General features: G+C 49.4%; 1 protein-coding gene across 1 annotated transcript; it reads right to left on the bottom strand.

Annotated features, from left to right (window-relative positions):
• Positions 1-7,630: 7,630 nt before the first annotated feature.
• TNFRSF18 (TNF receptor superfamily member 18) lies at positions 7,631-15,358 on the bottom strand. The gene is made up of 6 exons (XM_025198088.1): positions 15,208-15,358; positions 12,704-12,838; positions 11,637-11,724; positions 11,067-11,155; positions 8,861-9,004; positions 7,631-7,995 (listed from the first exon to the last, which is right to left on the bottom strand). The coding sequence occupies exons 1-6, from the start codon at positions 15,356-15,358 to the stop codon at positions 7,850-7,852; spliced, it is 753 nt and encodes a 250-aa protein (XP_025053873.1). The 3' UTR covers positions 7,631-7,849.
• Between the last annotated feature and the right edge of the window lie 10,697 nt (positions 15,359-26,055).

Here is a 26,055-nt window from a genome sequence, read left to right on the forward strand (position 1 = left end):
TGAGATATTGTGTAAATATGACAAATAAAACCCGTTAAGCAAATTCAGGTACAACTGCTCTCTACTGGACAAAAATGCACTAAAAGATGCCCCCTTCTCCTGGCAGATCTCCTGTCATGAGCTAGTGGGAGACAGCCCTTGAGGACCAGTCTATGAGAGGCCTCCTGTTAGAAAGTTAGCAGGTATGAGAGGCCTGGCTAGTGACACCACCCTCTATTTTATGCTGTTGAATAGGAGGGGGTGGTCTCATCTCACAGGTGGAATGGGATGTCCCTAGAGCAGATGTGATGGGAATATTCAAGGGCCAGAAGCATCAGCTGCTAAAGCAAGTGGGAAACTGGTGCTTGTCCCTTAAAAAGTCTCAACACTTCAGCATTTCTTCCCCAGCCCCCATCCGTCAATCTTGCAAAATTTCATAGATTTCATGGACATTTGGGCTGGAAGGGACCTCAGAAGATCATCAAGTCCAGCCCCCTGCCCCAGGGGCAGGAAGTCAGCTGGGGTCATAGGATCCCAGCAAGTTAAACGTTCAATTGACTCTTAAAGGAGTCCAGAGTAGGTGCTTGCACCACCTCCGGCAGCGGTCTGTTCCAGGCCTTGGGGACTCGGACTGTAAAGAAGTTCTTCCTTATGTCCAGCCTGAACCGGTCATGCAGGAGTTTGCGACCATTTGACCTTGTCATCCCTTGGGGTGCTCTGGTGAGCAGGCGTTCCCCCCAGATCCTGATGTACACCCCTTATATACTTATTGGCAGGCACCAGGTCCCCCCTGAGCAGCACTTTGCCTCTCATTGGTCCATAGACTTCAGATAGAGCTCATCCATGCACATAAGGAAGCTTTGCGACTGTTCGGATGTGCCTGAGCGCTCTTCCCACGACATGTCTGGGTAGTTGAAGTCTCCCACGACAACCATGCACCGGGATTGTGCAGCCTCAGCCAGTTCCCTGGCAAATTCCTGGTCATGCTTTTGATCCTGGGTTGGAGGTCTGTAGTAGACCCCCACCATTGTGTCCCCTGTGCATTGTTAGCCATGGATTTTGGCCCAGAGAGTCTCCAGTCGTCCCCCTGGGTGCCAATGTCAGCTTGCAGGGATGCATAGCTTTCCTTGACATAGAGAGCTACCCCACCCTGCCCCTTTTGTCCACACGATCTCTCCTGTGTAAGGTATAGCCGTCTATACCTGTGGCCCACTCATAGGGGGAGTCCCACCAGGTCTCCGTTATCCCTATGAGATTGTAATCCTTTTGGTTTATCAGGAAGACCAGTTCCTCCTGTTTGTTCCCCAGGCTCCTGGCACTGGTGTACAGGCACATAAGTGTCCCCTTGGGTGTCCTTGCCTTCCCTACAGATCACTCTGGGGCTGGGGTAGGGGTGGGGTAGGGGTAGGGGTGGGTTCCCTTGAGTGCCTCGCACAAAAACTGCCCAGTGGGCTTGCAGTGGCGGTAGTCCCCCCGTCCCCCGGCGGGCTCAGTTTAAAACCCAGTGGAGCAGGTCAGCAAGTCTAGCTGAGAGAGCCTCCTCCCCAGCGGAGAGAGGTGGAGGTCGTCTCTTCCCAGCAGCTCACTGACTCCCTCACCAAAGAGCAGGCTGTGATCGTGGAAGCCGAAGCCTTCATGATGGCACCAGCACTGCGGTCTCTGGTTGACTACCTCGACCCATCTCTCCCTCCTCAGCCATGACCCACAACCAGGAGGAGTGAGAAAAAGACCACCTGCATCCCCAGGCCCCTAAGCCCCACTCCCAGAGCCCTGTAGTCTCTCATGAAATGGCTGGGATTGCTCTGAGCCGTGTCATTCGTGCCCACATGGATAAGGAGCATAGGGTAGTGGTCTGGAGAATCTTTGGGATCCTCTCGGCTATGTCCTGGATGCAGGCCCCCGGGACACAGCAGACCTCCTGGGCTAGGGGGTCGGGGCGGCAGATTGCCCCTCAGTCCCCCTCAAGAGGAAGTCTCCCATGACGAGCACTCTGCGTTTCGTCTTGGGGAGAGTAGGGGTGGGTGATCCTCCCTGGCCTGCCAGAGCTGGCAGCTCTGCAAGCTCTGCTGGGGCTGCAGGAGGTTTGTACCTGTTGCAAAGCCCCAGAGAGGAGGGAGCCTTGGTGCAGCGGATCTTGGGGCCCTTGACCACCTTGGTCCAACCCCCTGGCTGGACAGTATGGGAGATCCCCAAGTCCTCCCTTGCCCTGGAGGGTGACCTTGGCCTACCCTCCACCTCCAGGGGCTGAAGGGCTTGGCAGTAGGCATCTATCTCCTGCTTACCATCCCCCATGGCATGCAGTTTCTGCACTGCGACCTGGAGCTCCTCTATCTGGCGCCCCAGGGACTCCAAAGTGGAACAAACCTCGCAAGGGGAGGTGGCCATGCTCCCGGTCCCAGGAGCCTGGAAATGTGCCAGGCAGCCCCCACAGCCAAGAGCCAGAGGCTCTTCCCAAATTAAAAGTGACAACTAAAATTGTTCTCCCTTATACACTGGTTATAGTGTGTTGCATCTTTCACTCCACTTTCTGGTGAACAGGGCCCATGCCAGAGCTCACAGCTATCTACATGACCACTCCCCCACTCCTATACACAGCCCCTTTCCTAAAATTGTGCACCAAGGATTTTACATGTTTATTACTGAAGGAGCGTTTCCCAGTCTCAGACTTCCCACTGCATGCAGAGGTCAGATCATAAAAAAATTTTTTTTTTTTTTAAATCCCCCATTTTCACACAAAGGCAGCACAGAAAATCCTTAATTTAAAGTTCAATTACCATTAAATCACTCCTTTCTGGAAAGGTGTTTACAGAACTCAATAGGAACAAACCCAGGAGGTTGCTGCACCTGTACAGTTGAGCAGAAAATTAAGTCCATTCTACAGGCTAAGTTCCTAATCAAATCCCAGAGCAAGGATTACATTTCCTATTAAGGTCTAGAAGATGGTTGCAAAAAAACTGAAATAGAAAACTTTGAAATAGAAAATTTTGTCCAGCTAGAAGAAGCTCTAGGACATGTTTTCAGAAGGCTCATAAAAAGCGGTGGCCAACAGTTTTCAACTTGTGTGCTCCGAGATGCATATCTAAGAGCCCAAAAGAAGAGCCTGCTTCTCAAAGGTATTAAGCGCCCAACCCTCAGCACTTTGGCTTCACTGGGGCGTTTATCTGCGTGCCAAGAAATGCTTCATGTTTTAAAATTCAGAGGAATTGAGAGTTCTCTTTTCTGGTCTGGGCTGTTATCTAGCATGTGAACATCACACGCTGTTTCCTTTTCTACCAGTAGTAACCAAGGGAATTTCAGGTACCTCAGTAAAACATGAGTTTCTAAGAAGTGTGACACTGTTTATGGCTAAACCAAACCTTTTTGACCTTTTAGTGATGTCACGTGTATTTTCTACATGCTGTAGGATTTGCATTAGGTGACATTCAAGAGACAGAGTGCAGAGGGGCGGGGGTGGGGTGGATAAGCTGCTGGAAAGAGGTGGCTCTTCTGATAAAAGTGGAGAGGAGGTTATTTTAATACGTCTGAGGCTTGGGGATATTATGGGACTGTCTCTGGTGTCAGCAGATTCACACTACAGGCTGTGTCCTTTCATTGTGTAACTCAAAGATTGATTCAGAAGTCCTGTGCAGTGGTGTCTCTATACTGGACATATATAAATACTTAGCATGGCTCAATTCAGAACTTGTAAAACTTGTGAGTTTGGAAATGATGGCTAAAATATAGGTTCAGATTCAAACGTTGGGATGATGCAAAGACTGAGCACACAGACCCAAACTGACTCGGGCAGGGAGCTGGACCCAATGATCTCACGAGGTCCCTTCCAGCCCTGATGTCTCTGAAATCTATGAAACGTAGCTACAAATCTTTTGGAATGGAAACTGTAAGGAACAAAGATTGATCTGTCAAAGGGCCTTGCTACCCAGTAATTTGGGGTGGCTCCTGGAGCTCTTAACCCCCGGATTACCTGCACATTAATACCTTAAAGTCTTTTTCAGCACTCGTTACGCAGCTCAAAGTTACGCCACTCCAAGGCAGGATTATCTCTGATGCACGCGGCCCAGCTTTTCTTCTATTAAGGGGTGACCACTCCACACAGACGTGCTGCCCAAGTGGTGTGGCTCATGGTATAAGGGGTAGCAAGACCCTAAGTATTTCCTGTTCTAAACTGGTAACTTGGGTTTTCACTGCGCCAAATCTCACCCTTTCCTCTGCTGAAATCCCCCCGTGTTTGCAACAATTCACATATAGGTTTTTTTTTAGGGCTCTGCAAAACAGCACTGTTCTGTTTCGCCTTGAGTTTTGAGGTTTCAAGGGAACAGCATTCTGTTTCAAATTCAATTTAGATTTGAAACAGTTGTTCTGTTTGCAAAATGTCGAAACAGTTGACACTGTTTCGACATTTCGCTAGATTGGGCTGGGGGCGGGAAGTCAGCCCAGCTAGGCTGACTCCCTGCCCCCACCCCAATCCAGCACTCGGTTCCCATCCCCTGCGCTCTGATCAACTTCCCGCAGCCTGGTGGCCGGAGATGGGGAGAGCCAAGGCTGCGCTTCTGGCTGCTGCCGGGCGCACAGCCCTGGTTCTCCCCTGTCTCCCACCACCTCGCTGCTGGCTGCTTTGAAACTCAAAACGTTTAGAAACTTTCAAAATGTTTCGACTAGCCTCATTTTGTTTCGAGGCTGTTTCAAAGCCCCTTGTTTCGATTTCATTTCACTGTTTCGAGCTCGAAATGGGTCGAAACAGTGTCAAATTGAAACAGCCGGCAAAATTTCACACAGCCCTATTGTCTTTCCCACCCTATGAGCTATGAGGCACCAGAAAAGTGATTGATTTTTCCCATCGATTACAAGTCTTTAGGCACACAGTTAGTTAAGCAGGAGGCAGAAATGTTCCTTGAGTCAGGAATATAAAAATATAAAAAGGCTCCCTCCCAACCCTGCAGTGTAGCTCTTCTCAATGTATTTTGGTATTATTTGGCAACCCTTCCTGCTTTGCCACCTCTGCAGCCCACTTATCTGCCACTACGTTTCCCTGTATAAATGCATCTCCTCTATTGCTGAGACTTGGGCCTTCAGAAGACCCCCTAAACAGTCCTTGACCCTGAAAGCAACAGACCATATTATTTTAGTCCTGGGCCCAGCAAACAGTTTGGCTTTGTGCCTTTAGCATGGTGGGTTTGCCTAAGCATGGTTTCCTGGTCTGATGGCAGCAAGTCACTAGGAAGTTGGGGAATGGTAGTAAGTCGCTGGGATTTCCAGCTGCCTAAGCCAAGTGTTTGGTGAGAGGGAGACCAGAGATAGTGCTGGCTTGGGCAGAAATGCATTGGCAGAAATGTTTGATGGGGGTCCTGTGCAGGTCCTGAGCCAGGTGCACTGAGAAGAGCACTACGGAGAAAGCGGACTCCATCCAACCAAGATCGGGGAGAGAGAATTAAAAACAAAATAATTGGAAACAAAACCCAAAACCAAAAAACCCAACCCTGCAAGAACAAAAAAAAAATAAAGCAACTGTTCAAATCTGCTCGATCCACAAGACATTTTACTAACTTTGGATGTTTATTTTGCCTTTACAAAAGGTCATAGTAAGGAACTTTTTTAAACATCCCCAGTAAATAAAAAGGACCATTTCAAGGACATGCTATGTACAGAGTGACACCCTAGACAGAAGACATCAAGATGTTGAGGATATCCATTTTAACAGTAGCCAGAGAACTGCGGGGCAACTTAAAATGAACTCTGCACCCAGAGCGTAAAGATTCCTTGAGGATAATAAAGTCCATCCTTTCAGTTCAATCCTTCTGGCTCCTCTTGCATGTCCCCGCTATTGCTATTCCTCTGAGGTAGGTATCAATATCCCTGAGACACAGAAAGGTTAAGCAGTTTGCTCTGAGTCACACAGCAAGACAGCTGCAGAATTGGAAATGGGAGCCAGGAGTCCTGACTCCTTGTGTTGTGCGAGAGCGCCAAGATACAGTTCTTCAACCTCCCCCTTACAATAACAGCCAAGGGCATGCAGGAAAGGCAACAAAAAACCCAATGCTTAGCCCCAGGGAACCCGCTGCTGGCAGGGTAACGACAACACGTTGCAATTTCCAGGGACGGAGAAGAATGAACAATTTAAGGATCTGCCGAGAAGTAAAGCAAGCCTGAAATTATATAAACTATAAAGACATGTATAATGGATTTCTTGGGAACTGACAAGCAGCTAAGAAATGGCATGTGATGTAACCCAGCTAATGACACTATTTCTACACCCAGTTTCAGTTATCCACTCGGTAACATTTACAGCGCGTGTCATACTTACAGGTATCACTCCAGTTTTCTAAAAAAAAAGGAAACTAACATTCTTCCTGGATAGGGGTGTGTTTGCTTTATTACCTTGCATGTGAAGGCTGGCTCAAAACCTCATGCTTGCTCAGAGGGTGCAGTCATACAGCTGTGCTCCAAGAAGCTCTTTCCAAGGGAGACAGGCTATTGACACTACATAGCAATCAGATCGAATTCAAAAAAACCCCAGGCATCGCTAGTTGAAGCCGAGGGCTGGAATCGTCCTCAGCTGATGGAAATCAAGGTAGTTCCTTTGACGGAGACTAGCCTCAGCTGAGGCTTTGGCGCTGGGAAATAAGGAGGTGAGGTTTTGTCCTGTCAATTTGGAAACCCATGTAAAAATCAGTGGGGTCTAGTTGTACTTCTTGAAAAGCAGAAACTGGAACCTCAGAACCACTGGTTGCCAGACCTGAGCTGGGCTCACTTACACCAGCGGAGGATGAGGTTTGAGGTTCCTGTAGACAACATGAGACAGTTTTATTTCGTTTCCCATTTTGTTCTCCCGGTTATTCCCCGAGCCAGGGGAGGAGGACTCATCACGCAGAATCTTTGCTGCTTGGACTGCATAGCCTTCAGCTTAGTTTCCCAGAGGGGGTGCTTTATTTAAATATTCCTGGAACAAAAACTGATCTGAATTAAGAAAGAAGGGGTTGTGTGTGTGGGGGGGAAAGTGTTCTGAAGAAACAAATCCATACAATTGAAACGCATCTCCTTCACAGAGAGCCAAAGCCCTTGTCCCTGTGAGAAGAGTCCCTACAAGCACAAGTGCCCAGGGCTAGCTCAGAAGTGGCACTTACATACACACTAAGTGACGTGGCCCTACCAGCCTCGCACCGAAACCATACAGGAAGCAGCATCGTAGACGGCAATTTGCATCATCGTCAAAAGCAACAAGGAAATCCTGTTTCCACCACAACCGGCAAAATGTGTCTCAGATTCCACGGAGGGTCCCCTCTCGGTCTAAAACCAATTTGGGGTGAAACGTAATCTAATTGCATGCAACAGAGCACAGAGTATAGTCCTTAGACCACCTCTTGCCACTTCTGCTCCTTTCATCGAGCAAGCACATTTATGCCCTTGGTATTATGAAGCCTTCCAAGTGAAAGCTGTCATAAGCGCCCGAGGACATTCTTGCATACCCAGATTGTGGATTGAACAGGCCTCAATTTATCTTTTTAAAATGGCATTTTGGCTTCTGTTTAAGTAATTTCATGCTATTAAAACGGAGACCCAGATCCTTCACTGACATGCAACTCAGTATGGGAGACACCGTGCGGTTATAAGCACGTGATGCATACAGGAAGAACCAGGACAAAATGTTCTGGTCCTAGGCTGAGCTGAAAAGGACTTAGATCGGAATAGGAAGAACTGGCTGCAAAGAACAGGGGCTGAGCCAAATGCCAGCTCGAGGGAATAGTTCCTCAATTCCTACTGCAAGACTGCCGTGTTTCTGAGATTATCTTTGTCCCCACCCTTCAGTCTGTCTGTGTTTGAAAAGACATTCAAATCTTCCCTTTTCACAGATATGTGCCTTCCATCCACCTCTTCAGTGCAGGCCCATTATGGTGATGCAAGAAGGTTTTTCTTCCATTATTTTGTCTCCAGCTTCTTCTTCGGGGAACTGGCAGCTGTAGGTATCTTCTACAAGATGGCTTGGTGGTGGTGGCATCAAGATGGCATTATTTTCAGGTTCTGCAAGGAAATGATCAGAAATCAGGGGTTATGTCTGTGACTGAGGCACAAAGCCACACATCAGGGAAATAGTAATGCCCTGTCTTCACAGTCTGTGTGTGCCTGAGAGCTGCACCCTAGAAGAAACCTAAGGCTGCTCCTCATCTGAAGACATTAGTGTATTCTTGCTCTGCTTCAAAACCTGGAATCTGTTCAAGTGATGCCCTCAAATGTCCCAGGTGCTGCAAACTCCTTGGGAAATCTGGACTGCATGACAGGCTTCTCCCCACAGTGCCTCCTGGTTTAGTGTCTGCCAGGATGGAGGATGCTTCGGGAGCCCCAGTAGTAGCAGGTGCTCAGCAAGGCATTGCCTCATGCCTGCTGTCCTCCATGCCACCAAATGGATCACCAACCCAAAAATAAAGGCTGGATCTTTGTCTCCTCTTTGTCTTCTCAATCCTCAGCCCCTTTTGACCACTCAAGGAATGCCTGCGAATGAATAGGACTGCACTGGCTATATCAAGAGGCCTTGGCACACACAAAAATCTGGCCAGCGGTGCTTAGACATGTTGGATCTGTTGTACATGAGCCCAAATGGCAGCACATGCAGTGACACAACACGGTGTTGTTCTGCCAGCAGAAAGAAAGGGCTGTGCTGCCCAAGAGCAGCTTGGAGGGTGGACGCTTCTTGTGCTCTCCCTACTACACTATGGAGCGCAGGTCAGATGTTACATCCCTGTGAGGAAGGGGTGGGGAGATAGATGGGAAACTGAGGCACAGACACACTGGGAGCAGGACATTGTTCCAGATCTACCAAGTCCTGGACTGGCCCCCTAACACCAGGCATCTCCCTTCAGCAGCCAACAAACTATACGGATGCACCGACCTTGAACTATGTGGACTTTCTCTTTCTTCAGTGACCATATGAAGAGGTGCAAGAAGAAGGTCATCAGGATGAGAACGAAGATAGACACTGCAGTCAGGATTGCCATGATGGTAGTAGACGAGGAATCCAAAGATGAAAGGATGCCTGCAAAGAAATGAATAGTCAGAGGTTAACACATATGACGTGCTAAGCCCTGAACCACAGGAAAGGCAACACCTCCAAGGAAATACCTGATGAGACCTTATCACTTTAACACATCTTAATCACAAGCAGAATTAGGATTCACTATGGAAAATACCTTTCACAGATGAGTCTATGAACTCCACTTCATCAATCTGCTGGATCCAAAAAATCGTGGACTAAATACATTTCCCAGTTGGTCTAATAAAAGGTATCATTTTGGAACCAAGTGCTCTAGTTTTTTGTATGGACTAGATATAGATATTGGATTTATGACACATTATAACCTGCCTGCCACCTGCCTCCCCAGGTAAACCCTCCACTTTTGACCAGCTATTCTCATTCCCTTCCCCGCCACCCTCCTGTCTCCCATCCTTTGACTACAGCTACACATTCATTCCCCCTTCCTCCCTCCCCACCTGTCTCTCACCTACTGACCACCTCAATTTATATTTTCACTGACTGGCTCTCTTGCATATGTACTAGTCTCTGGCTGCTTTACCACTCCATCCAGGAAGAGCACAGACCATCTGCAGATGAAGGGCGTTTGTGCCCGAAAGCTTGCTAAGAAGAATTTTTCCATCTATTTGAATTGGTCTAATAAAAGATATTGGATTTAGCCAAAGAACTGTGTCTGACTTACTAGAGAAGTCATTCTACAGTTACTGATCAGGAGGGCAAAAACTCAGCTAGGATCTTGCGTGCAGGAGATCATTGTTTGTAGAAGGGATATTCTTTGCTTCAGTGTATCCCGCTCCCTTGCCCAGCCTTAAGCACCCAGCTCTGCTTTGTAATGAGGACCCATACACCATCTTTTCATCCATTACTCTTCGGCTTCAGTGGTCTTTCACACTGCACATCACACCTGGCCTGAGGTCTCTCTGCAGTAGAATAATGGGCTGAATATCTACTCTCATTGCAACGCAAGGGAAGGCAACGGGGTGCACTGGTACAATTCTGCCCTGTAGAAATATGGAGAGCTTGATCCTACCAAGTGCTTAGCTCTCTCAACTTGATCTTATCTCCAAAAGATCTGAAGGTGGGCAGCTCTTCAGAGTTTTCAGTATGTATATAAAGCATACAAAATTGTGTGTGTGTGTGTATTCCTCCCTGTAACTTGCATCCTCTTGTTTTCAGCTGTGCTGCTAATTGATATCTGGAAGAATTGGACCCACAACAGTCACTTCATAGGGAATGAGACCAAAGAAATTTAAATGTGCGTGACTAATTGCTAAGCAGTTTCCTGAGAGCTCCACAAAGTTGCAGCCGCCTGATGGAAAACTCCAATAAGTTTTGTTAAGGAACTGTTCAGTTATACCCCTGCCATAGTTTCACAGTTTCTAGGGTTGGAAGGGACCTGAACAGATCATCCAGTCTGACCCCCTGCCACAGGCAGGAACAAGTGCTGGGATCATAACACCCCAGCCAGATACCTATCCAACCTCCTCTTGAAGACCCCCAAGGGAGGGGAGAGCACCACCTCCCTTGGGAGCCCATTCCAGATTCTGGCAACCCTCACCGTAAAGTAATGCCTCCTGATATCAAGCCTGAACCTGCTCTCAGTCAATCTGTGGCCATTATTCCTTGTTATCCCAGGTGGTGCCTGGGGCAACAGAGCCTCACCTACTTTCTGCTGGTCCCCCCTGGTGAGTTTATAGACGGCCACCAGACCCCCTCTCGGCCTTCTCTTGTGGAGGCTGAATAGATTCAAGCCCTTTAGTCTGTCTTCGTAGGGCCTGGCCTGCTGCCCCTCGACCATGCGAGTGGCCCTCCTCTGGACCCTCTCCAGGTTAGCCACGTGCCGTCTCCATTTATCCCTCCTCACTCTCTGAAGCCTAGGATTAATGATCCTCTCATGACGCATGGACCTGAACTTGTCAGCCGCCCAAGTTGTGCTGGCGGCGAAAACACTGCAGGCGATGCAGTGGTCATTTCCACAGCCACAGCAACAATGCCTCTCAGGACTGAGTCAAAAACCAGGGTAGAAGGGACCATCAAGGTAAGTGAGCTGCTGCTCTGGACATACCTTCCTCCAGAGAAGGTTCATCTTTGCCATATTCTGCATCATGGGTTGCATTTCCTGGCTTGATCATTACACATCTAGGACCTGGATGCCTAAAAAGACGAAAGAGTTGTGTTGAAAGTCTCTGGTTTTCTCCCTGCCTTTAGCCTTTCCTCTGCCTGCAACCCATCTGTCTGTTTTCTTCCCCTCCTAGCCCCACCATTTATTATGGCTGCCCTCGCTGGTTAACATGGGAACAGATCTCCCGAGGACCGGCTGAGACGCCATCCCGTTCAAACCATCACCAGGCCTGGAACGGATTTGTGTCGGTTTGTAGCTCAATTCTGAAAGTAGGTCTCACACAAGGTGTTTTGATTTGACCGAGTTTCACTTTGAGATTTGTCGGGCACAAAACCAAACAACAGCTTCACGTGGCATCCTGGTGAACAAAACCACCTCTTCGATCTCAGCACCGAGAGCAGAAGTAACCCTGAAAAACCCTTGGGTCACCTCTTGCAACGTGAAAATTTAAGATGATCTTGGGGCATGCATTGTGCGAGTGGGCCAACAAAAGGACAATCCATGAATACATACTTAGTCCAAGGTTTGCATCTGGTGTCCCCAGCTTTAGAAAAGGTTCCATTTTTGCAGGGTTTGCAGGTGAATTCAAAATCAATCCTGCCTAGAAGAGAAAAGAAAAGAATTTGCTATGGAGTCACAGGAAAGGGAGGAATGGTCTGTCTTTGCATACCTTCACTGGCTCCCTCTTCTCCATTGCCTCAAACATAAACCACCCGTCTTCACTCTCAAGGCCTTTCAGAGGTCCCAGTCCTCTCTCATTCACAGTCAGTATTATGCCTGATTATGATTAATCCTCTCCATTGCTGTGAGCACAACCAGAAACCGGGCTGTACTCAGAGCCCCGGTGCACTGAGATGTCTCTGTATTCTTTATATCCCTCCTATAAGGATGTGCAATGATCAAGCCAGGAAATGCAACTTAGAAAAAGTTGGTGGGCAGTTGAACATCCCCACAGCAAAGTGTAGAGATTTACCTATTCATTGCAGTTTGAGGCAAAGGTGGCTTTTGGCACTGGAATATTTTTGCCTCCCTCCCTGAAATGTTGGTTTCTTGTGATGCACAAACAGGCTGCCCGGGGGCTGGGCACTGTTTGCAGAGCGCTGATAAGGATCTGGACAGAAACCTCACAGAAAGTGATCCTCCTGTTTCCTTGCACCTCTGACGAACATGTGAGGGGATGGTGGGTTTGCGCCTGATTGCTCTGACAATGAGTTGTACTTTCCAAAACCCACTGCGTTTTAAAGATTGCATTTACCACTGGGGGTCTGGAAATTAAGAACCGGCGCTGTACCAGCTCGTCCTCTATTGACTCCAAAGAAAAGCAATTCCATGCATCTGGCCGTGAAATCTGCTCATCCCAAATCAAATGCACGGAGGGAAAGTTTAAAAGCTGGGGAGTGAAGATCTCCGGTACTTTGTACCAGGTGCTTGGCCTCCCAAGACATCCCTACTTCAGCACCAAAAGGCTGCCAGGATGCACACACCTGGATGATGGAGGAGCAGCAGCTTCTATCGACTGACTCCACTTGCTACCTTAACAGAGCTCAGCTTGGTAGATTCATTCATGTTCCTAGACTTACCTGTCTTTTTCATTTCTTCACCTGCCTTGCACTGCGGGAGTCGCTTGCAGGACGTGCAGGATAGGTCAGCGCACTGGTATCCAGCCTCACATTTACAGTCACCCTCTGCATTAGCACACGGCGTAAATTGGTTTTCTGTTAGGAAGAACACAAGGAGGTAAGCTTTCCTGGTTACACCTGATACGGCAAAGTTCAGAGGCTGGCATTACATCTTGAACATTAACTCCTTTCACAGGGAGGAATATGGTGGGCAGTGCTCTTGGCGTTGCTGGTGAACCCAGCAGTGCTCTCGGTGAATCCAGAGGCACTCTGGTTCAGTCAATGGGGACCCTACACCGCGGTGAAATGATGGTAGCTGCAAGCAGACTCACTGTGGGCCCTCTGTCATCATGGAGTGCTTTTGGGCAAGGATCTTGTCAGGGTAGGTGGGCCTGTGGGGAACAAGTAGCACTTTTTCTGCTCAGTGGCCAAGACACTGCCCCTGTGCTGGACTAAAGAGCACCAAGGTCCAGGTCCTCATTCTCTCACCCCCATGCTCTCCCCCCACCACCGAGGTTTCCATCATTTGTGCTCTGACCTACCTCGATAGAAAGGAGTCCAAATCAAAATCCTAGACCCCCTCAAAATCCAGAGGAAACCTAGGTCCCAGCCTAGATCTGAATGCTGCAACTGGCACTCCACCCTTGATTTTGACTTGCTTTAACACAACACAAGATAGAGAAGCTACTGCCAAGAGGCTCTGGAGCTCATGAAAGCAAAGGATGGAGCTACCAGGACTAGCTAACACCATGGACTCACAACATCAAGAAATGAAGTGAGCACTGGGAGACCCTGGGGCAAGAAAGGAGAAGGCCCTTTCTTACCTGAGACCTCAGTGACCTCAAGGGAAATAGAGGGAAAGCATGCATTCGTGCATCGGGGTACTGCATGAAAGGCTAGAGGCAATGGTAAAGCAGAGGCCACCTTTGGCCCTTTTTGTTCTTTTCTAGATATATATTCTGGGTGCTTTTCTGGATCACTGGTAGCAAAAGGGACTCAAGGACTTTGGCCTCTGAAGAAATTAAACTGCAGAAGGAAAGAGGGATGGGGGGGCCTTGCCTCTGTACACTGTTCACCTGAAAATCAGGGGCTGGTCCAACCAAACCCTCCGTTCCCACCAGAGTCAAGCTGCTCCGCACTTTGTAGGCTACCGGGGCTGGACCCGCTTCACTGCCACTGACTGGCATTAAGTTACCCACTTCCTTCCTCCAACTTATTTTAGCTTTGGGGGATTTTAAATCCTCCAGTCACAGAACTGCCATCGCATGGGCAGCAGCACCCGGGCAATTCCCCTCCCGCACATGCAGTGGGAGAGGATGCAAGAGCCTGGGAAACTAGGCGTGGACCTGCGAACTCACTTTGCCAAGTCTGCTGACCGGCGGGGAGCTGGGTTCATCCAATGTGTTGATCACGTCCCTTCACCAGTCATTATCCAAGTATCCCCACCCCTTACTGGACTCTGCCCCTCATGATCAAAGCCCAAGGGACCCGTACGGAAGACAACGGGAAAGGACAGGTGCATTTCACTCGTGTGAGCACCGTGTCTTGATGCTCGTCAGAGATCTGACATCATCGTAGGACGCAGCAAAACCCTTCCCAGGGGAGCCCGTTCAGAGCCACGTGAATGAAAAATGAAACCCTCTGCTGATTGAGAAATGTATGAGAAATGAAAGTCCACAGCTGATCAGGTTGCCATTGCTCTAAGCTGCTGTTAGCTAGAGACGGCTTTCAAAGCCCAAGCTCTGAAGCCATCAAAACAGGTGGCTCTTGTAGATGTGGTACCAGCCCAGAAGAAGCACAGGTGTTCCAGCAGGCCGGTTCCTGAGGCTAGAAAGGACCGCCGTAACCACCTGCTTAGACCTTCTCCGTAAGGAAGGGCAGAGAGTTTCAGGCAGGGGTTCCTCCAGCGGGGCCATCCCCCCTATTCCAGCTACAGCGCGGCTCTTAGAAAGATTTCGAGTCTTGACTCAAAGGGGAAAAGCAACGAGGAAGGCGACCCTTCCCAGCTGCGTTCTCCCGCTAAGATCCAAGACCTGCTTCCATTGCTGTCCTACGCAGATTCCTGCCTGAGTTGGTGTCACTGGGCAAAACCGGCAAGTCCTAAGGGTGAGGCAAGGGAGAAGCAGGGCCCCCTTTTTTCTCAAAGGCAGACCTGTTGCTACAACACCAATTTAGAGGTCTGACGCTGTTTCTCAGAGCACTGTAGCTCTCATTTCCATTGGGATCTCAATGCCAGATGGGCTCTGCTCAACAGTCCAGAAAGACTGACTTTTGGAGCAGGCAGGTATCAAACCCAGAAGGCTCTAGAGAGATGTTTGTAGCTCCAATAAGGAGAGAGGAAACGTTCCTGTTTCTGTTTTCCTTTGTGCACGCACTCTACTCGTGTCACCTTAAAATTTGTCTAATTTTGCCTGTTCTCCTGCCAGCACATAACAGAGCAGGATTCCCCCGCCCAGGCTCCTTACCTGGTCTGGATGAACAAATCGGGCAGCATTTCTCCATTCCATTGACGAGCTTTAAATTACCACTTCTGCACTCTTGTGCTAGACCCGGCTGTGTCCACAGCCACAGCCCGACCAGCAAAACCAAGCAGGTTCCCTGTCTGATGCGAAGCATTCTTCGTGATGGCTCACTCATGACTCCAGTGGTTCCTGCAGAGGATGCCTGTGCCTTGACACAAGCACACAAGCTCTGCCCCTGCAATCTACCCACGGTTTCTGAAGAGATGCAGCATTTTTTATAGTGTATAACTTCCTTTCACACGCTTCCTGGTTTGAGGGGACGCAGAGAGCCTGCACGAAAGAGATGAGATTTTTCCTAGAAGCAGAGATGAGGCGTTATTCTCCCCCGCAAAAGGGCACCAGAAACTTGGAGCATCTTAGGAGGAGGAATCGGACTTTTGGAGGACTCTAAGGGTTTGTCTACACTGAGTAAAGGGAGGGTGTGAATTTCCAGATGGACACGAGCTTCACACAACTCCCATTACAGTAAGTGAGAGAAACCTGACTGCCTAATTCACCAAGTCCTTTGCAAGTCTCAGCCGCCGTTCTCAACTACAGCACAGGAACAACCAAGCAGCCGCAGCTTGACTCATTTCTAATCTAGTTCTTTAATATGGTCAAAAACAGTAATTTGTTCAAGATGCTGCCCTAAAGAAGGGGGTAATGAGAAGCCACTTAGTGCTGATTAGTTATTGAGCTTTGGAGGGACTATCACTTGCCTCCCTTGCTATACCATGAGAATTGGCTGAATGCTATAATCAGATACATTATTGGAGGACTCTCGAGGAATATCGTCTTACCATTTATCTGGCCGTTTTTGGACAATTGTCAATATTCACTGAATAAGGGACATGTGCTGAGCTGTTCATTTGACGCATGCCTTGCCCTGGTTTAGGAGTTTTTGTTTGTCTGCATCTGGCAAAGATCCACGAGGATGATGGATAGAAATTAAAGTGGTGGGCAGTGTTACGGCAATGCCTTCTCATGATCAATATTCATTTCTGTTCATGAAACTAGCTGTTGCTGAACTCATGAAAGCCTTCAGAGAGACCTTCTCAGTATTGCATTTTTGTTCTACGCTGGGCCTAAGAACGCAGCTTTTCTGATTCTGTCTCATGCTCAGTGCTTTCAACCTCCTCTCCCTTTCCCCGCTCACCCCACAAGCGCTGGTCCAGAAAAATCCTGAATGACTTTACACCGACTGAGCAGACAAGGGATAAGTCCTGAGCTGGGAGTGGAGGGGTTTAATATAGCACCAGGGAAGTCGAAGTGGGGGTTCTCTCTTTCACAGCTCTAGTGAATCTAACCACAAAACTGTGTGTTTCAATACAGGAACTGAATGGGGAAATATCTGAGAGGTGTGCTCGCTCGCTCTCGCTCCATCTCAAGAAACAGCCAACTGTACGTAAACCACTGCACAAGTGCACAGCTATTTGAAGCAGTGTGGGTTAGACTCGGATGCCAAGGCAATGAACAACAGAGAGTCATAGAAACAAAGGGCTGGAAGGGACCTTGAAAGATCATCAAGTCCAGCCCCCTGCTCTGGGCAGCAATACTGCTGAGATCAAATGATCCCAGCAAGGGTCTGTCCAGTCTCTTCCTGAAGACTTCCAAGGTTGGGGACTGCACCCCCTCCTTGGGAAGTCTGTTCCAGATTTTGGTCACCCTTACCCTAAAGAAGTCCTTCCCTTAGGTTACATTTTACATGGGATCAAATTAAAGTAAAATACCAGAGACTGGATGGCACAATGAAGGCATTCAGCTACTAATACACCTGGGCTAAGTACAGACAGTCAAAAAGTCCAAGGCTGAATCAATTCACTCTTTGCAGATTAGTATAACCTGCATATATTGAACTGATAAGCAAGTGAACAGGCATTCACTTTTGATTCCAGAAATGCAGCCACATGCCTGCAGTAGTCCAAGCCAGACGCTGGAGGGTGCTAGAGTATCCCTTCCTGCTCAGCTTGGGCCAAGGCTAGTCTGCCCACCCTGAGAGGGCGGGGGTGGGAGAGGTGGGGGGGAGATGCAAAACACCCTGGGATGCTGGGAGACTGAGAGTTAACTTGATTCTGGAGGGGATCTGGGACAGAAGTTCAATGAACTGATTTAACCTAAATCAGTTAAGGCTGATACTGCAACCAGCCAAGTTTATCTTAAACCAGTTTTGGCCATTTTGAAAGCAGTTTATGTGCACTGGACCCAATGATCTGTAAGGTCCCTGCCAGCCCCTAACTATGAAACTATGAACTTCTGTTGTATTACAGATTTGAACTGGTTTCCGATGACTTATACTTTAGGTGTCATTTCTGTCCCTAACCCTGGGGGCAATAGTAAGCTAGAGTTTATTGCCATCCAGAGACTGTTCAAAGAATATTATGAAAGAAACTGGTGTATGGAAACCTTGACAGAATAGAGCCACGGGGGCCAACCTTCCTGTGGGAGTGCCATAAATTAGCTCTGTACCCTCCCCAACGGCCACTCCAATCCCCGTCAAGGGGGTAGAAAACATGTTGTCCAAGTTTGCCGATGACACCAAGATGTGGGGAGAGGTAGGCACGCTCGAAGGGAGAGAGAGGCTGCAATTAGATTTAGACAGACTTCAGAAGTGGGCGTATGGTAATAAGATGGGGTTCAATGTAGATAAATGCAGGGTGCTGCACCTGGGGAGAAGGAATCCACAGCATACATACAGGGTGGGGAGCTCCCCCCTTGTGAGCACAGAGGTGGAAAGGGATCTTGGAGTCATTATTGACTCCAAAATGAACATGAGCCGCCAATGCCAGACCGCAACCAGCAAAGCCAACCACACCTTGTCATGCATCCAAAGATGCATCTCAAGCCAGTCTAGAGAGGTGATCCTCCTCCTCTATGCGACATTGGTCCAGCCTCAACTGGAGTACTGCGTCCAGTTCTGGGCACCGCACTTTAAGAAGGATGTGGCCAGCCTGGAGAGGGTTCAGAGGAGGGCCACCCGCTTGGTTGGAGGGCAACAGGGCAGGCCCTATGAGGAGAGACCGAGGGACCTGTACCTGTTCAGCCTCAGCAAACGGAGGCTGAGGAGGGATTTGGTGGCTACCTACAAACTCGCAGCTCCCCCGCAGTTAAAATACAGCTCCTGCACCAAGTCATTTAGCAACAAGTTATTACTCAGCCTGGGCATTGCATGCAGATCACTGCCTCTGGGGCACGTACATCTCGAAACCTTGGTGCTCTCCAGCTGTCAGCCATATCAAGATTGCTGCTGGTGCCAGAAGGGCTAGAAATAGCTCAAAGTGGTTACTGAACCGACTTGATTCTAAGATGAGCATTTTTACCCCAAAATTTAAAAGCCCTTTATCTTTGAACCACATCTGAGGGCAACGGGGGGACAGGTGACGGCTGTGGCTTAGGCTCCAGCCCCTACCCGGGGTCACAGCCATACCCGCAGCTACTGCCTGCCCCCTGCCCCTGCTGCCTCTGCCCCCCAAAACCTCTTCTTTCCATCTCCCATCACCCATGCAGTCTCTGCTCCCCTGCCTGCCCCTCTCCAACCCCACTTACCCTTGCTCTGCACCTGCCTGGGGCTCCAGCCCAGCCCTGGCCTGTAGCAGTGGCATGCAGCTCACACTGCTGCTACAGGGGCTGGGCTGTGCTCCATGCCCCAGGCTAGAACAGGGATAGAGCATGTGGGCATGAAGCAAGGGCAAGGGAAGGGGGGAGCAGAGAGGCTGGGGGTAGGGGTAGGAGGTGGAGCAGAGGTAAAAGGAGGAGAGGGGCCCTGAGGCTGTGGGAGGGAGCAGGCAGGTGGCAGGGATCAGGCACAAGCAGGGTACAAGCTGTTTGATCTTCCTGCCTGCCTCCCTGCAGCAATGGGTTGCGGGGCATGAATTAAAGAAACCCCAAATAATTAAATTCTGTACATGGAAAATTATAACATGATTGCATTGCATTGCAATATATTGTACAGAGAACATGTTTGTTATATTATAATAAATTTATACATTTTCCAGGTTTGGAAAATCTAATTATAATAAATCTAATTTATATAATAAATCTAATTATTGGGTGGGGAGGGACATCTTACATTCAGAGTCCTCTTAGGTTAGAGTGATTACGGTACATAGGACACTGACCTGGCTGTCCTTAGCTAAGTCCCTCAGTCCTACCCAGCTATTCTCATCAGAGCCCTTTGCAGCACTAATATTTCTGTTCTTCGGCTAAGGTAGAGAAGTGGGGGCCCATGATGGACCCAGGAATGGTTCAGCCAAGTCTCATACAGGCACCTTATCCAGTCACCTGTCCTTACTGTCAATGTGGCCAGGCAGATCATGCTGCGGTTAAACTGCTAAAAGATAGCTACCTCCTGCATCGAGTACAGGAAAGTCAGTGCACTGCATTGAAATGCTAACCACTTGCCCCCACTCCGTTTTAATCCCAAAGGTTTTGTCCGATCATGTCTTACCGCTGCATTCGTGTACAACGAACTGAACCTCCCTCCCTCCCTCTCATCCCCCCCCGCCACCTTTGTCCTGTCTCTTCCCTCTTGCAATTTCTCTCTAGGGCTCAATCCTGACCTGCCTTGCACCCTACACATGTGGCCACCTTCCAACATGTGCAGAGAAGATGGATTCATAACACCTTCACCCATGTAAGTGAGAAGCAACTAGGGAAGCCAACACCTACAGTTTTGCAGAAGCGATGATGATGACAACGATGATGATGATGCTAGTATCAAGGCAGGGGAGGAAACATGTCTCACAGAGTTCAATGCCAGGTCAACAGCACTAAAAGCTATCATGGCATTTAGCCACAAGACAACGCAGATAAGATCTGGCAAACCCCCTAGGTGTGCACTGTCCTCTACACCTCTTCCTGAGCCATCGCGTGTCAAGTTCAGGGGGCTGGTCCATCTCAATGCCCCAGGGACTGCTCTCCAGGGGCTCAGCTGTGCTCTTGACCAAGATGGGCTAAATGCAGGTAAGTCTGGCTGGCCTCCTATAAAACACACTAGACTGGATAATCACAGCGCACCTGGCTTTCAACTCACTTCTAGCTTTACAGGCCCTGGCTCATCATGTCACCGTGCGCTGAACGGGTCCAGCCGTCCATTCAATGCCAAATGCAGAACTGGTTTGGATCCAAACTGGGCAGGGACACAGGCATCACACTGTGTGGTTATAACCATGTGTTATTCCTACAACACCCTTGGCACCCGAGACACTTCACAGACCAATAAACCATTGCACTGATTAGCTAGTAACTTAACCTGGGGCTGGTCATAAAACATGGGGGTCGGGAGGGCAAGGGGAAGGTTTCCAGTGGAAAACATTGAGTTTTTGACAAAAAATAAAAACCTCCAAAACTCAAATGGCTTGATTTGGGGATGCTTGCTCCCTCTGCCCTGTTCTTACTCACACCCCTGCGCTCAACCTGGAGCTTTTGGGCAGTTGTGAGTCACTCTCATTCTCTATGGGTCAGGAACCCTGGCCAGATGGCAGACATCTCCTACAAGGGGTTATTACAGCCATTTCCTCAGGGGGGGGACACATCCTAGCTGTGACATGGTGGTGGTGGTGGTGGTGGGGAACTTATGTGAAATAAATTCTCTCCGAGGAGCACCTTCTATTCTGCAAATAACAACATGCCGACTCACCCACTGGAGACAGTCCCATGCAGAACTGCGTCTCACACATCTTCCCCGTCTGATGCAACCACCTCTCACTCTTTCCAGAACCAGACCTGGATACAAGACATGCAAACTCAAAATTAGCAATGCCATGTTCTCCCTCGCAGTCTAATTTCATCTAGCACGCTGGACAGGGGTTGCCTGAGTCACAGCTGCCAGCTGGGAGGGGGGCACAGAGAATCCCCGTGTCCGTAACACACCCAAACACAAGTGAGCCTAAATGCCATGGTACACAACAGCAAGGAGGGTTATAATGGCTGATGAGGGCACTTAACCTCCCACAGGGCTCCTGGAGCACTGAGCATGTAGCTAAAGCCTGGCCTTGCTCTCTCCTCTGTCTTGGAGGCTGGCAGAGGCCGGGCTGGGGTTGTGCTGTGACGTCTAAGGTGACTCCTTACATGAAGGCCATTAGTGCATCACAGTGAGGTGCTAGGTCAACACGTCCACTTTCCTGGTCCTCTCTGCACTGCATGGATATCCGCAAGACCCTTGCCCAGTTCCCCAAAACCTCCTGCTGCCATGCCTGGGGCTCAAGATAAAACACAGGATGGAGGGTCTGGACTGGGTTGAGTGGTGAGGGAGAGAAGTCTCTCCCTGGCCTAAAGTCTTGGCAGATGCAAAGCAGGCATGAACCTCTCTCCGAGATGCAAGAAGTGCTGCTCCCAAATGCAGCAGCCCCACAACGTCACTGCAGTGCCTCCAGCCTCTGCATGCCCCCTCCTGAGTTGAACCTTTGCCAATGAGCTGCGGTTGCAGGTGGGATATTCCCAAGTAAGCCCTTGGGGTTGCCAGGTCAGTGCTGGCAGCTAGAGCATCAGCCCCCTTGGGACTCAGCGGGGTGCAGGTGTGGAAGGGAAGCCCGCAGCGGTGGCTCTGCGAGGGTGGGGAATTCCTTCCCTTCCAGTCAAACGCTTGCCATGGGGCCCCAAGCCAGGCCGGTGCTGCAAGGCCTCGTTGCTCATTTCTTGGAAGGAGTCACCCACCTCCTGTGGGAGCCGAGGAGAGTGTGGCAAAGGCCTTGGCATGAAAAGTTCAATGCTTTTCTGAACACGAGGCTGCCTCCTCTTCCCCGCAGCACCTTGCAATGGGAAGTGAAACTGCAAGCAGCTGACCTCAAGTGGCAGTGTGGGGGCTGCAGGCAAGCTTCAAAGCCCAACCAGCTAGGGAGTGAAACGGCAGAGCTGACGTCAGGGACTGGTTGGACTACAGAGGCTTGCTGGTGAGGGGAAGGTGTTAAGGAAGGAGAGACATCACTGCTGTGCCATGAGAAGTAACGCTGAAAGCCTCCCAGCCCTGCCCCTGGGACCCTGCTCCACCATCCCAAACCCAGAGCAGAGCCACTCTATCGAAAACAATGCTGTCTGGATGGTCCCCTGACTGCAGCTCTGGTCTGGAGAAGGGCTGAGTATCAACCACCCAGAAGCAAGTTTATGGGTGCTGTGAGTGCTGAGTGCTTCTCAGCACCAGGCCCTGGAGGCTACACCTTGAGGGCGCCCTCCTCCTAGCCAATCTGGGACACCACTCCCTGCTAGACAGAGCAGCTTCATAACATGCAGGATGGAGCAGGGATCACGCAGCCGGCTAGGACAGACACCCAACTGGGGAGCCAGAAGATTTCCAAAGCATTGCACTTCATCACTGCGCTTCGCTTCTCCCTACCTTTAAGCTAACGGCACTGGCAAACTGACAAGCCTTTCAGGGACAGGAGGTAGGGATGGCTTAACTGTTTCAAAGGAGACAAAGAACTGCCCTTGCCCCATAAAACACAACCCAAAAATGGATCTTTGGATGATACGATTTGTCTGTCGTAACAGGAACTCTAGTCCTGCCCCTTCCCCAGGGTTAGGCTCCCCATTTCATTCCTCTCCTCTGTGCATTAGCCACCCTACAAACAGAGCTTGTAGGAGACACAACAGACCCAGGAGAAAGACAGCTAAGGTCCAGTCCTGGCCTAGAAGTGCCAGGTCTGACGGGCAATAATGTGTGAAAGAACGGAGGTGTTGAGGCAGGAGACAGGCTGGGCAAGATAGCACTGATGCTGCTGGCAGAAGTGGCTGAGCACATGCTGGCTGATGCCTGGAGCTGGACTCAAGCCCCGGCGGTCAGGATGCGTTTCCACCTGAAGTTTCCTCGACAGCCCTGGGTTTTAAAGCTGGAAGTGACAACAGCCTGTAGTTCTTCTCCATTTTGATCTCTTGTTACAAGAGAAACAAGTTTCAAAACAGTTCTCTTACCTAACCACCAAGACAAAAAGGATGGTGAAGGCGAGGCTAGTCTTTGAAGAAGAGGTGCCGATAACTTAAAAGCTCTGCTGCTGTATGCCCCAGGTGGTACCTGGCACGGGAGGGAGACGAGCTGAGCAAGCAGACAAGCTCTGAGCAGAGGGCAATGGCCTGTAGGAGGGGGAAATGAGAGAAACTCCTGAGACGCTATGGAGCGGCACCAATCTGTGGAGAAGGGCTGTGGGGGAATGAGGAAGCCGGGTGACACCGCAGGCCAGAGCTGAGCTGGGAAGTGGCATGCAGGGGACGATCAGGAGAGGGCAGCACCTGGAGCAAGGGCAGCCCGACCCGGGAATTAACCTTCCTGTCCCTTCTTAGATTTTGCTGCTTTGCAATTTTCTCTCTTGACCTTTGCAGGAACCTTTTGTTCTCCTTTGAGTGACCCAGCGATGTACCGACGACAGCTGATAAGGATACGTCTGCAGCAAAAGTGCAGAGGCTGCAGCTCAGCATTGGTATCCGAACTGCACCGCTCAGCACTGACCTTTAGGCAACAGCTGGTGCACTCGGTCCTGAGATCACTGGGGCTTTTTGGTTTTTATGGTTTTTTTGAAACGGCTCTTTTTTGCCGTCAATGAACAGATGACATTTGGCTCTTCAGCCCCCTGCACTGACACCACTGACTGTGCCTCCAGCAGTGACACCTGCGCCACCATGTGCCAGCTTTAACAGGACTGATGCGTCCTTGTGCTGAGTGTGCTCATTCCCAAGTGCTGTCACTAGGCAGCATGAAGTACAGTACATTAGTCATTCCCTGCTCCTGGCTGTCAAATGGATCATAATCAGCATCAATTAAGGCATTTCATAAACTCATCCGGGGTGCTCAGCCCCCAGCCTGCAAAATTTGGCAGCAGGAAGTGGTGGCAAGTAACACAACCACCACTTCTTCACTGCCAAATTTCCAAGTCCTGGATAGCCAGATTAGGCCCAGGCTATTGCCTGGCAGCTGGACTGGGGCTGGACCAGGTGTTCGCCAGGTGGCCAAATTGGGCCTTAAATGTGCCCACCCTGCACACTGAATTAGCCCCCCTTCCTGCACTCTGGATCACATCCCTGCCACACGCACCCCAGGCATCAGATTGGGCCCACCAGCCAGATCTGACTCTCAGAGGGACCTGGCGCTGCCCATCCAGCCCATGGGGCATAAAGTTTGGACACCACTGGGCCAACCCAAGAAACAAGACCTGGGACGTCAGGGGAGTGGGGGCAGTTTTATTTTGGATGCTATCATTCAGGCGCTTGAAGGGATTTTCACAAGTTGGGGAGCATGGTGAGCTGTGCAGGGTTTTTTTTCCTGGCTCTCTCTGAAACATCAGAGATGCCCTGCAAGGAATTATAACAGCAGTGCGCTGCTTTAAGCCAAGCATTGGTAGATGGACAACCTGGAAACAGCCTGACATAACTGCCCTGAAAACATACAATGAACATAAGCTCTTGGCAAGCAGCTGAACCTTGGAGCACAAGTAAAACCCAGTTTGAGTTCTCTTTTTAGCACAGACACTCCACCCTTTCTCCTTATTATCATCAACCTTGCCTATAGATCTTGCAAGTGAGGGGAGCTAGATTTTCCAAACTCAAGCTTTTTATATGGCTTCTGCATCTCCAGTTTAGGCCATCTAAGGTGCCTCTGTGCCCTGCCTTCCGCCTTTCTATAAAAAACACATTTGCATTTGACACTAGCTTCGTCTCAGTTGGTGTGTCCTGCAATAATTTCAGTTGAAAACCAAATTACAGAAGTATCTATCAAGCCAAAGATGCCATCTACAACTTGGCATGTAATAATGCAAGGAAGGGGAAATTCACTAGTGATGCCTTGCCGGGTGCTTTATAAATAAAAGGCCTTGTGTATTTGATTCTCAGGTTCTTCCCTTTGTTACATACTTGGATGATTACCAGGAGCCAAGAGCCATGAATGCAATACTCTTATTTCTTTAAGGAGCTAGAAGGTCAGCAAGACCCCGAGACCCCTTCTTTGCAAAGAGTAATGCTGCCTACAGATGAAAATCGGCCAACCTGGCATTTAGAAATCCAGAATCATAGAAAATGAGGGTGGGAAGGGACCTCAGGAGGTCACATCTAGTCCAACCCCTGCTCAAAGCAGGACCAGCCCTAACTATTTCTGTGTATCCCTCTATCCAGCACAGAAGGCAAGGGTTAAATGCCCCCATTCCTCTCTCTTACCTCTCAAGATGGTCCTTAATTTTCTATTTCCTAATGAAGTACTGAGTTGTATTTGCATGCAAGCACAGCATCAGGCCTGTCCCTTCACAGGAGCCCTCTTTCCTGGGGCTCGAACTGCAAATTTGCTGAGGCTTGGAAATACAGCTACATTTATGTGCATATTGGAAATAAGTACGAAAGGAGATGGTTTCTAATCTACGTGAATTGTTCCCGCAAGCGGCATGCACTGCTTAAGTTATGTGTGGACCAAAGGTGTATCTGGAGGCTAGAAATGAACACGTTGCGGTCAAATTACCCTGTCATGGTGAAAATGTGCTGTCAACGACGGTGCAGATGATGGCAAAAGATGATAAAAACAGCTGTTGAATGTGATGATATTGAGATTTTTGCAGAGCTGACAGTACATCTTCGAAAGAGCAACCACAGTTTACTTCCTCAAGGTGTGTGTGTTGTATGTGTGGATGGCTAGAAATGAACACGTTGCGGTCAAATTACCCTGTCATGGTGAAAATGTGCTGTCAACGACGGTGCAGATGATGGCAAAAGATGATAAAAACAGCTGTTGAATGTGATGATATTGAGATTTTTGCAGAGCTGACAGTACATCTTCGAAAGAGCAACCACAGTTTACTTCCTCAAGGTGTGTGTGTTGTATGTGTGGATGTCGGGGAGGGCGGGCGG

This window comes from Alligator sinensis, unplaced genomic scaffold, assembly GCF_000455745.1.
Source record: "Alligator sinensis unplaced genomic scaffold, ASM45574v1 scaffold569_1, whole genome shotgun sequence".
NCBI classification, from domain to species: domain Eukaryota; kingdom Metazoa; phylum Chordata; order Crocodylia; family Alligatoridae; genus Alligator; species Alligator sinensis.